This window comes from Cibotium barometz, chromosome 64, assembly GCF_041138505.1.
Source record: "Cibotium barometz isolate CiBa-2024 chromosome 64, ASM4113850v1, whole genome shotgun sequence".
Taxonomy (NCBI): Eukaryota; Viridiplantae; Streptophyta; class Polypodiopsida; order Cyatheales; family Cibotiaceae; genus Cibotium; species Cibotium barometz.
The window spans coordinates 13,115,136-13,129,274 of NC_141109.1; the positions used below are offsets into that span (position 1 = coordinate 13,115,136).

General features: G+C 39.4%; 1 protein-coding gene across 3 annotated transcripts; it reads left to right on the forward strand.

Moving 5' to 3' along the window:
* The first annotated feature begins 10,413 nt into the window (after positions 1 to 10,413).
* Positions 10,414 to 12,599, forward strand: LOC147603338 (tropinone reductase homolog At5g06060-like). 3 transcript variants are annotated; one of them, XM_086796870.1, is made up of 5 exons: positions 10,414 to 10,594; positions 10,673 to 10,880; positions 10,953 to 11,175; positions 11,256 to 11,362; positions 12,252 to 12,599. In XM_086796870.1, exons 1-5 carry the CDS (start codon positions 10,506 to 10,508, stop codon positions 12,423 to 12,425), a joined length of 801 nt encoding a protein of 266 aa, XP_086652996.1. In that variant the 5' UTR covers positions 10,414 to 10,505; the 3' UTR covers positions 12,426 to 12,599. The 3 variants fall into 3 exon arrangements, with proteins under 3 accessions (XP_086652996.1, XP_086652997.1, XP_086652998.1); XM_086796871.1 differs by having other exon boundaries at positions 11,262 to 11,362; XM_086796872.1 differs by having other exon boundaries at positions 10,440 to 10,594; positions 10,942 to 11,175.
* Positions 12,600 to 14,139: the final 1,540 nt, after the last annotated feature.

Below are 14,139 nucleotides of genomic sequence, written 5' to 3' on the forward strand. Positions count from 1 at the left end.
ACTGTTATTCTTATTAAATTTAATTTCTATACATAGAAAGATGCAAAATGAAATTTCTTTTATTACAAAAGTGTTATTCTTCTTAAATTTATTTTTTATGCATAGAAAGATGCATAAAGGAAATTTTTTTATTATAAAAGTGTTATTCTTATTAAATTTAATTTCTATGCATAGAAAGATACATAATGGATTTTTTTAATTACAAAAGTGTTATTCTTATTAAATTTGATTTCTATGCATAGAAAGATGCATAAAGAAAATTTTTTATTACAAAAGTGCTATTCTTATTTAATTTGATTTTTATGCATAGAAAGATGCATAAAGGAGTTTTTTTAATTATAAAAGTGTTATTCTTATTAAATTTGTTTTCGAGGAAAGAAGGTGTGACCAGTTGAGAAAAAAACACTCAAAACTTTGCCAAATCTGAAACTAAGTTTGAGACCCCTTAAATTGATCTGTGGATCAAGGTTATAGAATTCGAGGACTTCTGGTATGAAATTCAGAATTTCGATCCAAGAAGTTTTGGGGATACTGATTCAAGAAATACTCCCTGTATTCAAAAGAAAATCAAACTGAAAACTTGCATAGAAACCCTGTTTTCCTAAAGGATTGTCTTACGCCAGAATGCTGGAGGGAGCATTTCGTATATGTTTTTCTAAGGGAAGTTCGGTTGCAACAATCAGCTAGCGGGGAGTGTTCAAAGGAGGATGGCTCACGCGGCAAAGCCTGCCCACCATAACCAACCTCTATATGGTTGAAAAATGGTGTGCTTCTTCCAGAACGATGGGCGAGGGCCGACGAAGCGGTCCCTGAGTGAATAGATGTGATGACATGTGAATCAGATAGATGTGAATGAATGGATGAGATGTGATGGCAAGTGAATCGGGATGTAAATGAATGATATGGGATTTGAATGGATGATATGTGATGAAAATGGATGCGAATGTGTATGTGAATAATGGATGTGGATATGTATGAAAAAGAATGGATGTGGATGTATTTGAAAGAATGGATGTGGATGTGTATGTGAATGAATGGATGTGGATGTATGTGAAAGAATGGATGTGGATGTGTATGTGAAAAAATGGATGTGGATGTATGTGAAAGAATGGATATGGATGTGTATGTGAAAGAATGGATGTGGATGTATATGTGAAAGAATTGATGTGAATGTGTATGTGAAAGAATGGATGTGGATGTATGTGAAAGAATGGATGTGAAGAATGGATGTGGATATGTATGTGAAAGAATGGATGTGGATGTGTATGTGAAAGAATGGATGTGAAGAATGGATGTGGATGTGTATGTGAAAGAATGGATTTGGATGTATGTGAAAGAATGGATGTGAATGTGTATGTGAAGAATGGATGTGGATGTATGTGAAAGAATGGATGTGGATGTGTATGTGAAAGAATGGATGTGTATGTGTATGTGAAAGAGTGGATGTGGATGTATGTGGAAGAATGGATGTGGATGTGTATGTAGAAGAAGATGATGTGATGTGACATGAATATATGTGGATGTGAAGTGATAGATATGAATGTATGGATAGATGTGGGTAGTCGTACATGTGAACGATTGGATGGATGTGAATGAATGAGATGAGATGTGTATAAATGAGATATGATGTGGATAGATGTGTATGAATGAGATATGATGTGGATAGATGTGATGTAATGGGATGGTGATGAGAATGAATGTGATGTAATGGGATGGTGATGAGAATGAATGTGATGGATATGAATGAATGTGAACATGATGAATGTGAATGGATGGAGGTGATGTGATGTGAAATGCATAGATGTGAGTGAATGAGATGTGAGTGAATGAGATGTGAGTGAATGAGATGTGATGTGAATCGGGATGTAAATGAATGAGATGTGATGTCATGTGAATCGGGATGTGAATGAATGATATGGGATGTGAATGGATGAGATGTGATGTGATGTGAATCGGGATGTGAATTAATGAGATGTGTTATGAAATGGATGTGATGAAAATTGGGATAGATGTGATTGGATGATATGTGATGTGAATGAATGTGATGTGATGTGATATGAAACGAGATAGATGTGAATGAATGAGATGTGATGTGAATGGATGAGATGTGATGGGAATGAATGATATGTGATGTGAATGGATGAGATGTGAATCGGGAAAGATGTGATGGGATGTGACTCGGGAAAGATGTGAATGAATGAGATGTGAGGTGAAGTGGATGTGATGTGATGTGATGTGGATCAAGGTAGATATGAATGGATGAGATGTGATGAGATGTGGATATGGGTAGATGCGAGTGGATGAGATCTGATGAGAATAAATGAGGAAAGATGTGATGAGATGAAAATGATGTGATTAGATGAGAATGGGAATACATATGAAATGGATGTGGATTAAATAATGTGGATTGATGTGGAACAATGTGGAAAGACGAGAGTTCATTATAGAAACTATATTTATGACCTGTTTTTAAATGATTGTTTTATGTCAAGAATGCTGGAGAAGCATTTGACCATCTTGTGAATGAGGTCATGGGAGACCTAACTGATAAAGTTGCAATAGCAGCTGACAGAGAGTCAATGGAGGACGTCTCACGTAGCAAGGTCGGCCGAGGTCTTGACCAGCTCGGTTCGATTTAAATGGTGAGCTTCCGGTTACCGTGGATGAGGGACCAAGGAAGTGGCCTATGAGAGTGAAGCGCTAGGTGACGTGCAAAAGATCCTAGAGGGTGCTGACCATACGGTGCTCGGGCTATGGGTCATCGAAGATACCCACACGTGCGTTGGGGAAAATATTTGGATCAAGGAGTAAGAGTTGTTTTCTCAATTCAGGCATGGATTTGGTTGGTTGACCTTGCTGGTCCTCAACGGATGAGTCCATGGCTCTTTTATACGGATCTGCTGGTTGATCTTGTTGATCTTCAACGGAGATTCCATTTTGATTTTTATAAGTGAATATATTGTCGGGTACTATGAGCTAGGAAATACCAAAAAGGCCCCTGAGTAGACAGGTGGTGAGCATTCTGATTGCCAATGATGCCATAGGTACACCGATGAAGGAAAAATTGAAAATTAGGATTCAACCGGATATTTTGGAGGATTATGATCAGTGATACTACAGTTTCATTAAAAGATTGTTTTAAAGATAGCTGAATCTATGAAAAAGGCAATTTCATATTGGGTGTGTAAGTGGTGTGACTAATTTTAAGTTTGCATGAATATCCGGCTAGGAGGCCTGGGAACTCTTTTCCTTGGTACTCGGGACAAAACCTAACCAAATTCTTAAATGGATCCCATCACTACAGTGGTTGGGCGGTTGGCTAACCCGTGGGATTGGATGGGGTTAGGCTAGACTGATGGATCCCTAAAAAGAGACTCAATTCTGTTATGGTACTATACATGAAGTAAATCCCGGATAAAAATTATTCTATGGAAAAGAATCAACGGCTATGGCTCTCAATGAGAAAAAAAGTGTTGGTCTCTATGATCCAACTGCAAGTCTTTTAAGGCTCTTGACTTACGGGTTCGGTCAGATCAATTTTATTAGTTAAGGCTCTTGACTACGTTAAGGCTTTTTGGGCGAGGGAAGTTTTTTCGGGTTCAGTTTTGGAAGAAAGGAGGGATTAGTCTCTTTTCCGGATATAAGTGGGCGAGGCCCCGAGTGAGGGACCCTGCCCCACGCAAGAAGTGCTACTTTCGCTACTAGCACCCCAGAATTCGTTGCGCTGAGGAGACAGGGATCTTTCAAGATTAGCCATGAAAATAGGGAGGGGATGGTTGCAGGCATCACGCCCCCAGCTCCAATGCAACTTGCACACCTGCACCCAGATTAGAGTGGAACAAACACGTAAACATCTTAAAGATCACTAAATTTGATGGGAGTGGAGACCCCATCCCACATTTGGAGATGTTCAACCAAATTTGCGATGCCTTTGGCCATGTAGAAGATCAAGTTAAGGTGTTTTTGCTTCACTCTAGATGGTAAAGATGGCCAATGGTTTAGGTCCCTTAAAGATGAGGACAAGGCCACTTTTGAAGCCTTGAAAGAGGCCTTCAAGGTAGGATATTCTCGCCAAGGTACCAGATGGAGTCTGGTGGGAGCACTGCACAATGTCAGACAATAGGATGGTGAAACCATCCGACAAAGACAAGTTCTCTGATGAAAGACTAATAAGGAGATTCTTGGAAAGTCTGGATGATGTACCCTTGCACAATTCATTATATGCCTTGGATCATACATCCTTCAAGCAATGCTATAGGAGTGCTATGGACTTTGAGGACAACTTTTAAGGGAACACGTTCTTGAACACTTCATGAGGGTACATCAAAAGCCTCATTCAAGACTACTAGTATGAAATCTAATGGAAAGAGCAAAGATTCCACATCTAGACAGCAATTTGAGCAGTTGGCCACTGTATTAATGCAGTAGATGACCCAACATTGGAGAATCGACCAAGGTGGGAATCGGGTCAACCAACCCCATCTCTATCCGAAGAGGGAGCTTGTATGGTGCTCGATATGTCGTGCTAACCATACGAGCACAGAGTGTCCACATATGTGACCTTGTCCCAACCTCTATTGCACATATTGCCAAAGATGGGGAAATCTCGAAGTTACAAAGTACTATTAGAAGAGGCCAGCTCAAGCCCATACCTCAGGCCTTGCCTGCAAACCCCAGGCAATTGTTGGCTTTGCCAACACCTGATCTTCATAATGCACCTCAACCAAGCCAAGAAGTGGCCTAAACAAGAATTCTTAGGGTACTTGAAATGCCCTTACCACCTCGGTTCTCCCACCTTAATCCCCATTTCCACGAATCACACTAGTTCCTAAACTAACCCTGACGAAAATCTTCAAAAAAGGGGACAAGGGGGAAATTCCACAAGTTCCACAAGTTTCTAACTACAAAACACTTGAGCCAACAAGCCCAGCCTCTCAAATTATAATCCACTATGTTATGGAGGGATACCAAATGTACCCAGTGTACTTAGTAGCCCTAATGCCATGGGGCGGAGACATGAATACAATGGCAAAACAACCACCTATGCAATGCTACCATTGTGCAGGGCCACACCGAGTGGCCAAGTGTCCTATCAAGGAAGGGATGGAAAGTACCTCTCTAGGTGCTCCTGCTTTAACCCCTTTATATGTTGGGTGGGGAATTGACCATATGTATAAAGATTGTCCGCTAAGACCATGAACAAAGGGGAAGGCTCGTGAAGCTAATTCCAGCACCATCATTAACCTACTGAGTGTGAGAGACGGCTTCATCCACATGGTCCCTCTCAATGCCGTAACCCAATTACAAAACAAACAAAGAGTTGCATCTCATGCTATAGTAGAGGCATCTACCTCACAAGACCACGGACAAGAAAAGCTCTAATCCTCAAAGAATGCCACTTAGCAACAAGCACGAGAGTGGCTAGAAGCTCAAGAAAGAAAACCACAAAGATCAGCAAGGGAGATAGCCAGGTAGTTATCAAAAGTGGTTCAGAAGATGGCACAACAACACATGCATCACCCTTTTCATCAGAAGAGGAAGATCTACGCTCAGCCGCCCAAGCTTGAGAATCGATTGGTGCTAACTAGCTCCCAAAAAAGCTTTATGAATATCCTAACCCTATAGAGGAGAAAGAAAGACTACTGGGAGCCTAAGCATTGGTCCAGGGATTGCCAAGCACAAATCGAAGATGAGCCTCCTACTACCTACCTTGAGCCATGTCCATCAGTCTCCAACATGAGACCTATTAAAGAATCTTAGGTATATTCTAGAAATCTCCTAGATAAATCACCCCCACATAGGCCAACAGAAGTAGTAGCACCCCCATTGCAGCAACTACCCCTCTCCATCAGGGAAACCGCATAGCAGAATATCTCAAAGACAAGGGGGATGACCACCTTAAGAGAATGGATACACAAATCCGGCATATCCACATTCCGTATACACATTAGAACTTCAGATTAAGCCAAAGAAACCTTCCTTATGGAATAGATTCCGCTCCTAGATACCTCTTCCTTCCTTGTCTCTCAGATCTAGATCCCTATCAGCACCTGGCTTCAAGGAAGCCCAAGCTTATGGTGGAAAGATCTAAACTAGATTGAGGAACGCCTAGGGGAAGGCATGCAATAATCCATGGAGCTAGATAGTTCTAATGAGTCTAGGAAAGATGAACTTGTTATATCCCACAAAATCACTGGCACCCCCTATAAGATTCCTCCCTCCAGCTTTTGAGATGTAAAGATATAAGAATCTCCCCTTCAGTCTCTTGTAATCATTCCCCCCCTTTAGAATGGATGTAAGGTTCCTTCTTGACCCCTAAAAGATTTATAAGTTCTCCTCTCAGTTCCCTGTAATCATCCCCTATTTCAGAATGCAAGAAAAGATTGTTTTCCTTTGTTTTTGGCCTAGAGAGAGAAAATATTCTAGAGAGAGCTAATGCAGCTTTGAGATATTTTTGGATATAAATTTATGTCTTTTATTTAAGATGAATTCCCCTGAAACATAAGTTTAAAAAGAGTTTTCTAATATGCGTTAGAAATTATTTGAATATGTGCATTAAACACTTTAGCCTAAGGGTATCCATTTTTTCAAAATTAGTGGTTCAATCAAGTGTGGATAACTTGCATTGACACCTAAACAAGCTCAATGTTGCATATCAACACCAACCAGGGTGCGTACATACCAAAATTATCAAATTCCCTTCTCTGTTTTGAGAAAAACCAGTAGGAAAAATGCTCTAATTCCTTTGATTCTTGTCCAAATTGAGAGACCAGGCATTCATTAGCTTAGCAATGATGTATACTAACTCCATGTAAAAGGAATTAGACCAATTGTTTAAGTTGAGAGAGTAATTAGCCAATTAATGACCCTCTGTTCCACTAATCACTGTAGACAACCTATTTAATCAGCTCCATAATGCATAATTGTTCCAACCAATCACATAGCAACCTTCTCAAGTATGTGTATCACAAATTTGCTAATCAAATTTTGGGTTTAATCAATCACAAAACTAGAATTTGGCCTCCACTTTGCAAAAAGGATGAGTTTTCAACTTTGTTTCTTCCCTTCAGTCTGTGCCGCATGCTATAGGGGAGGATTGATGAGTTTGTAATAGATATTGAAGGTATAAGTAGATACCAACACTCCTAGGCATGTACCCAATCCATCAATGAGGTGATTTTTGCAAAAAAATGGCTTCGATCTCATCAACAATGGACCCCTCTTCTCTGTTTTGTGAGGGCTTCAAAACAGTGAATTTCCAATCACTTAAATGCATCAACTTTGCTCCAAATTCAATCTAGGACTTGCACATGAGTTGCCAATACAGTCCCATTTTCCAGATACATGATTCTTTGTCAGATTTGCAACCATTTGTCTCATACATTCACCACACTCAAGTTTCAATGGAGAGCTTGCAAAACAGAATTTTTCTTTGCTTTGGGCAACTCAAATCTGGTGTTGTTTGTGTTTTTGCACCTGCAATCCACAAAAGGATGTTTAGTAGTCCTTACCCGGTAGGACAAGCTCTCAAATTTGATGAAAATCGGTGTGCTCCAAGCTTCACAACTTCTTCTCCCTCTTCTCTCACTCACTCATAAACCCTAATAGAGAGCACCAGGATCTGATACCATGATGAAAAACAGGTAGAGGGAGAGGAGACACACACACAGGAGCAAACCCTAATGTATAATCAAACCCTAACCATAGTTGGAAGCCATGTCCCTTCTCACACAATGCATTAAGCCATAATCCATAATCTACAACACACTACATGTGTTATGTGCACACACAGCTAACCCTAGCTACTGTCCACACACAGCTAACCCCAGTTAGTGTCCACACACTATGACCAGCTGGACGCGGTCATTTATGTCTCACACATGTTACTACCTAACATGCCAGCACAAAAGTGCAACTGGCACAAGTTGACATCGAGGTTGAATCTCAACATTATATCTTTACTAAGGGAGTCCCCCTTCACCTATAAAAAGGGGCCATCTATCACCATCAAGGAGAAATCTTTCTTCTTTCCTCCTTGGCCCTCAATATTATGTTAACCTCCTTCTTTCCCACCACCCATGCCATCATAAAGTCCTTAGTCCTCTACACATATTATGAATAACTTGTCTATTTCTTAAAATTGAATAAGAGGGTACACCTATGTATATCTCAGTCCTCCCATTATTCTGAATTACCCTTATACTATTATTAGTTTGGTACTATTTTTCTTTTCTTCTAAGTTATAGTACATAAATCATTAGCTAAGTGTCTTCACATAAACTATGTCTAAAATAGGGTTTATATGCATAAATGGGCTCAAATTGACTTGGGCACATCTTGAATTATTAATTATACCTAAGGTTAAAATGTCTTTCAAATATAAGGCATAGTTTCCTATCCATAGATTCTACAAGGGTTTATCTAAATTAACATGCTTTAATAATCTACCTTGACTTGATATAAGTCTTTGGACTAGGATAAAATATTAATTAGAAGGGAGACTAGATCAATAAGTGGCCCATCTAATAAAGACTTTAAAAATATATATATAAAGTAAGGTCAACTTAAACTTTTTACTCATTTAATGATTACCTTAAGAAAAAAGGTCATAAATGCTTGATTAATATGAATTTTATTATTTAACATAAAATGCAAAAAAAAAAAGAGAATTAAAATAACAAGATTTTACAAAGACAAAGGTTTAATTACCTCATGTGGCAAGGATGCTTAGGCTTGATTTTGATGTGCTGTAAGTGTTGTAGGAAATCTCCAACTCTACCAAAAAGCCATGAATTTTCTCCCTCAAATAGGTAGTACACATTGTAAGAAGAGTAAATGGGAATTATGACAACCTAGAAGTACACAAAACAAATCATGGATATAGCTTAGGGAAAAAGGTTTTTATAGGAGTTCTACCATATGCATGCACCATAAATTCTCCATGAGTTAATGCCTAGGTAGCTCATACATCATGCATACATGCATACCTTACGTTTTTATAGCTACCTAAAATGGAACTCAAGTTTCTCAAGCAAAGGGATCCCAATGCCACCTAACTACTAACTAAACTCAAAACCATCAAATTTTTCCACTTTCCACAAACCACCTTGGCAACACCATGAGTAGTCAAACTACTTTCCACTTTCTCACCTTGTTTTACTTTGCAAACCATGGTTTTGTACTCAACCTTACAAGATTAGACCATTTAATTTATTTTTTCCAAGATGCTACTACCAACAACTTTGCCCAAGCCCTTGTCATAGGCTAAACCCCACATTTTGAATTTGATTTTACGAGTTTAATTCATATGGGATCTAATTACTTTCACATACGAATACACACACATGTGTGCACATGTGTACAGTTACACTGTTATAATTTTCTGAGAATAGGAACTTTATAAAATTTTAAGGTTATTACTAAAAGTTTATTTTTCAATGGAGTTTTATTATTTTTGAACGATTTTCCATGTGCATATTTTATCTTTAAGAATTTTACAATTTTTGAGCCAATTTTTTTCTTTAAGAATTTTACAATTTTTGAGCCAATTTTTCTTTTATTTAACATTTTGCCTTTGTTTGACTTTGGTGAAATGATGCTTCAACATCCATGAGTGTAGGTGCTAGCAAATTCCTAAGAGTAGAAACAATGTTGGTATAGTTTTCTTGAGGGAGACTCTTCAAAAGAACTTAGTGTAAATTGAAGTTACATATTCACGTTGTGGACATGTTTTAGTTTATAAATGCCCACTTGAAGTGGGCATTAATAAAGTAATACCTTACCATATACTAAGGTATGCTGAGGATGCTAAGGCGACACACGAAGGAAGCTAGCGGGGGCGCGACACATAGAGGAAGCTAATGGGTGACACACATAGGAAGTAGACCGTGACAGACACACGAAGCAGAGCTAAGAGAGAGAGGCGAGGTTGTTCGTCGCTCGTGAGGAGAGAGGCGATGTCCATCGTCAGAGCAGAGAGGCAATGTTGTCCATCGAAGAGAGATAGCGAGGAAACCTTTCTCTTCCCAAGACAGAGAGTGAGTCTAGGAGCAAAGCAGCGCATTGGGGAAAAAAAGGGACCAGAGCTCTCTTTCAGCGCGAGCTCTTCGTCCATGCATGCTCTTTCGCCCATTTATACGTTCTGCACACCATTCTTTCCAGAAAAAACCCTAAGTACCACACGTCAAACCCATATACACTCTAATTTCTAAGGTTTTGACCCATACACTAGTTTTTGTTTCCCTAAAGTTTTCTTGTCTCAAGTAATTAATTGATGTGAAAACAAAATTTTGGTATTATATGTGCGCTAAAAGTTTAAAGTCCATTCATGTGATGACATGGGCCCTTCTTACGAAAAGGCTTCTTACAAATAGACTCACATCAACATGTTCTCGGGCGTAGCACATTCATTCATTCATTCTCTCTCTCTCTCTCTCTCTCTCTCTCTCTCTCTCTCTCTCTCTGTGTGTGTGTGTGTGTGTGTGTGGGGGGGGGGGAAACTACAAATGGCAAGGGCATCTGCTGAACAGCTGCCTTCAAGATGGAACTTGGTGGGCAAAACAGCTCTAGTGACAGGAGCCACCAAAGGCATCGGGTAATGAGCTCTAATAAAATTGAGGGTCAATTTTTCACTCCACGTGTTTTTGGAGTCTTCTTATGGGATTATATGCAGGAAAGCCATAGCCGAGGAGCTTGCAGGGTTAGGAGCGTCGGTCTACGTGTGTGCTCGGACGGAGAAAGATGTGGAGGAGGTTGTGCAGGCGTGGAAGCGGGCCGGGTTGGACGTGGAGGGCTGTGTGTGCGACGTGTCGTCCATGGATTCGTGCAAGCAACTGGTGGCAGCAGTGTCAGATCATTTCACAGGGAGGCTCGACATATTGGTAATAATTTTGTTAACGACCTTAATTATCCTCGATCATGGCAGATAATAACGTAATTAAGGTGGCGTGCAGGTGAACAACGCGGGCTTCATGTCTGCCCAGTGCAGCAGCGTTGACGTGCCGGCGGAGTTCCTCTCTTTGATGATGCGGACCAACTTTGAGGCGGGCTTTTACATTAGCAAATTTGCCCATCCCCTCCTCAAGGCGTCCGGCCAAGCCTCCATCGTTTTCATCTCCTCCATCTCTGGCTCTGTCGCCCACCACCCCCAGAGTGCTCTCTACTCGTCATCAAAAGGCAAGCCACATGCGCTTCATGTATTCGATCCTTTCTCTAAGCTCCACGTTTTATCAACTCCATTTCGCCCTTTTTTGCAGCCGCAGTTAATCAGCTCACAAGAAGCTTGGCTTGCGAGTGGGCCAAAGACGGTATCCGAGTGAACGCTGTTGCTCCAGGGTACACGCATTCAGACTTCGTCGACAAGGTGAGTCTCTGTCTCCCTCTCGTAGGGGCCCACACCCGTTCTTTCGTTGGGGCTTCACACCGCGAGTAGATTGTTCAACTCCCTCACTTACCTTTCCCACACTTGGAGTAGATTGTTCAACTCCCTCACTTACCTTTCCCACCTTTAAAAAAAAAAAAAAGTGTGCCCCTTGATTTTGACAAGGTGAGTCTCTCTCTTTCGTTGGGGTTTCAGACCGCCCACACTTGGAGTAGATTGTTCAATTCCCTCACTTACCTTTCCCACCTTTAAAAAGAAAAAAAGTGTGCCCCTTGATTTTGACAAGGTGAGTCTCTCTCTCTCTCTCTCTCTCTCTTTCGTTGGGGTTTCAGACCGCCCACACTTGGAGTAGACTGTTCAACTCCCTCACTTACCTTTCCCACACTTGGAGTAGATTGTTCGACTCCCTCACTTACCTTTCCCACACTTGGAGTAGATTGTTCAACTCCCTCACTTGGAGTAGATTGTTCAATAGGTTTGGTGGAATCAAAATCAAGGGCCACACCTTTTTTTTTTTAAAAGTGTGCCCCTTGATTTTGATTCCACCAAACCTATTTCACATTCTTGCATCTAGCTATGTTCATGATAGCCGGCTCGAATTGACTAGACTCTTAAATCAATGTGTTTGAAACTACGTGTGTGGATCAACATGTTTAGTCAGTGTTTAGTATGATATGGTATTGGGTGAGTTTGAAACTAAGTGTGTGGATCAACATGTTTAGTCAGTGTTTAGTATGATATAGTATTGGGTGAGGGATTTGTGGAGGGAGGGAGAACCCTACTCGTATGTCACAAGATGTCTGATTATTCTATACATAAATTCTTGAAGTTCTTTTAAAGGTTTAATTAACAATGAGACCATGTGAGGCAGGAGCTAACAACAGAGCTTACAGCTATGCTAAATGCTCGGACACCCCTAGCACGTGTTGGCGAGGCAAAAGAGATTGCAGAAACAGTGGCTTTCCTTTGCATGCCTTGCTCTTCCTTTACCACTGGGAGCATTTTCACCGTGGATGGTGGCATGACCGCTCACTGTTTTATCTAGATTAACAAAAGTATTTTTGGTCTCTAGTGTTGTATTTTTCTAATATAATTTTAGTTACACTATTGACGACGTGGAAGAGGATATTTATGGCTTGATATATTTGTAAGAGACAATGCAAGGATATCATTTGGGTAATTGTAGTGGACGTAATTTGTGAGAAATTTTTAAAGAGCAAAATATCGAACGAAATAATATTTTATTATAGTATTGAGAACAGCTACCATTTGCTAGCTTGTTATATTTCGTGATTGTATGTAATCACATACATTATGGGTTTTAGAACTGGAGTTTTCTTTATGCTATATTAGAGAACCATTTTTATTTTTTACACAATAGAGATTCATCTTTCTTTACATTAGTTTTTATAAGAGTCTAAGAAATCCATAACTTTGTAGAATATAGTAATTTAAAGAGGTTGGACCCACCTTTTAAAAATGGCCAGACAAAAACAAGTCCATTCTTGATAAATAAATATAAAGAGGAGATACCTTTTCTTCTATTATGCCTTGATATGATAAAAGTTGTGTTGGAAAAAGAATGGTTTTTCCATATGATTCTCGGTGTGGATATAAACTATTTAAACCATGTAATCACCTTTGAATATAGTAAGAAGATTTTCACTTTAACTAGTGACCTCTATGGTTCAATGCCTAAAAGAACGATTTTTCCATATGATTCTCGGTGTGTTGGAAAAAGAATGGTTTTTCCATATGATTCTCGGTGTGGATATAAACTATTTAAACCATGTAATCACCTTTGAATATAGTAAGAAGATTTTCACTTTAACTAGTGACCTCTATGGTTCAATGCCTAAAATTTCTTCTTATATTAATTATGAATTATAATGTATGATGATAGACATTCTTATCTAGCTTTGAAAATTGTTCATGTGCTTTGCTCCTGACAAGAATGAAAATATAATTCAACAACGAGATCAATGTGTAATCTTGTAGGAATTAATATGAAGTACTATTTGATATAGGTAATTTCTTTCTAGCTCGTTGCTCTTTTCAACAAGTAGGTGTAGTATTAGTGGTATCGGTTGCTCGAGTTATGGATTTGACATTAAAGACATGAGAAATGGCTAGCCCATTTCCTCTTGAGAACTTTGTTATCAGATTAGCAAGAGTGTTTAAGGCTTTATATCCCTAGAGTGCATCTGTCCTCCAAATCTCCATAGGACCAATCCTTGAGTTTTGCTAGGATTTACTACACTAATGCAAGATATGGTGGGTAGCCTCTCAGCTAATTTATAAATACCAAGCCAAGCAACTGAGAGAAACTACCCAAGCCTTCCTCCTTTATCAGGCCAAGTGTAAGATTCCTCCCTCCAGCTTTTGAGGTATACAGGTGTAAGAACCTCCCCTTCTGATCTTGTAATTATTTTCCTCTCTAAAATAGAAGAAAGATTCTATTTTATCCTGTTTTGGCATGGAGAGAGAAAATATCTAGAGAGAGAAAATCCAAAATTGAGATATTTTTTGATATAAAAAGCCTCCTAGTGTCTAAGATGGTTTCCCCTGAAACAAAAATTAAAAAAGAACTTTTCAATGTGCAATTGGAATTAATTGAAAACGTATATAAAGGACCTTAGCCTAAGGGTCAAGATTTTTAGAAATTTTTGGATTATGGTCTAAGGTTTCTATGGACCAATTGGATTAATCCAAGCGTGGGGAGGAGATAAATCTAATAAATATGAGTAAATACCCATATA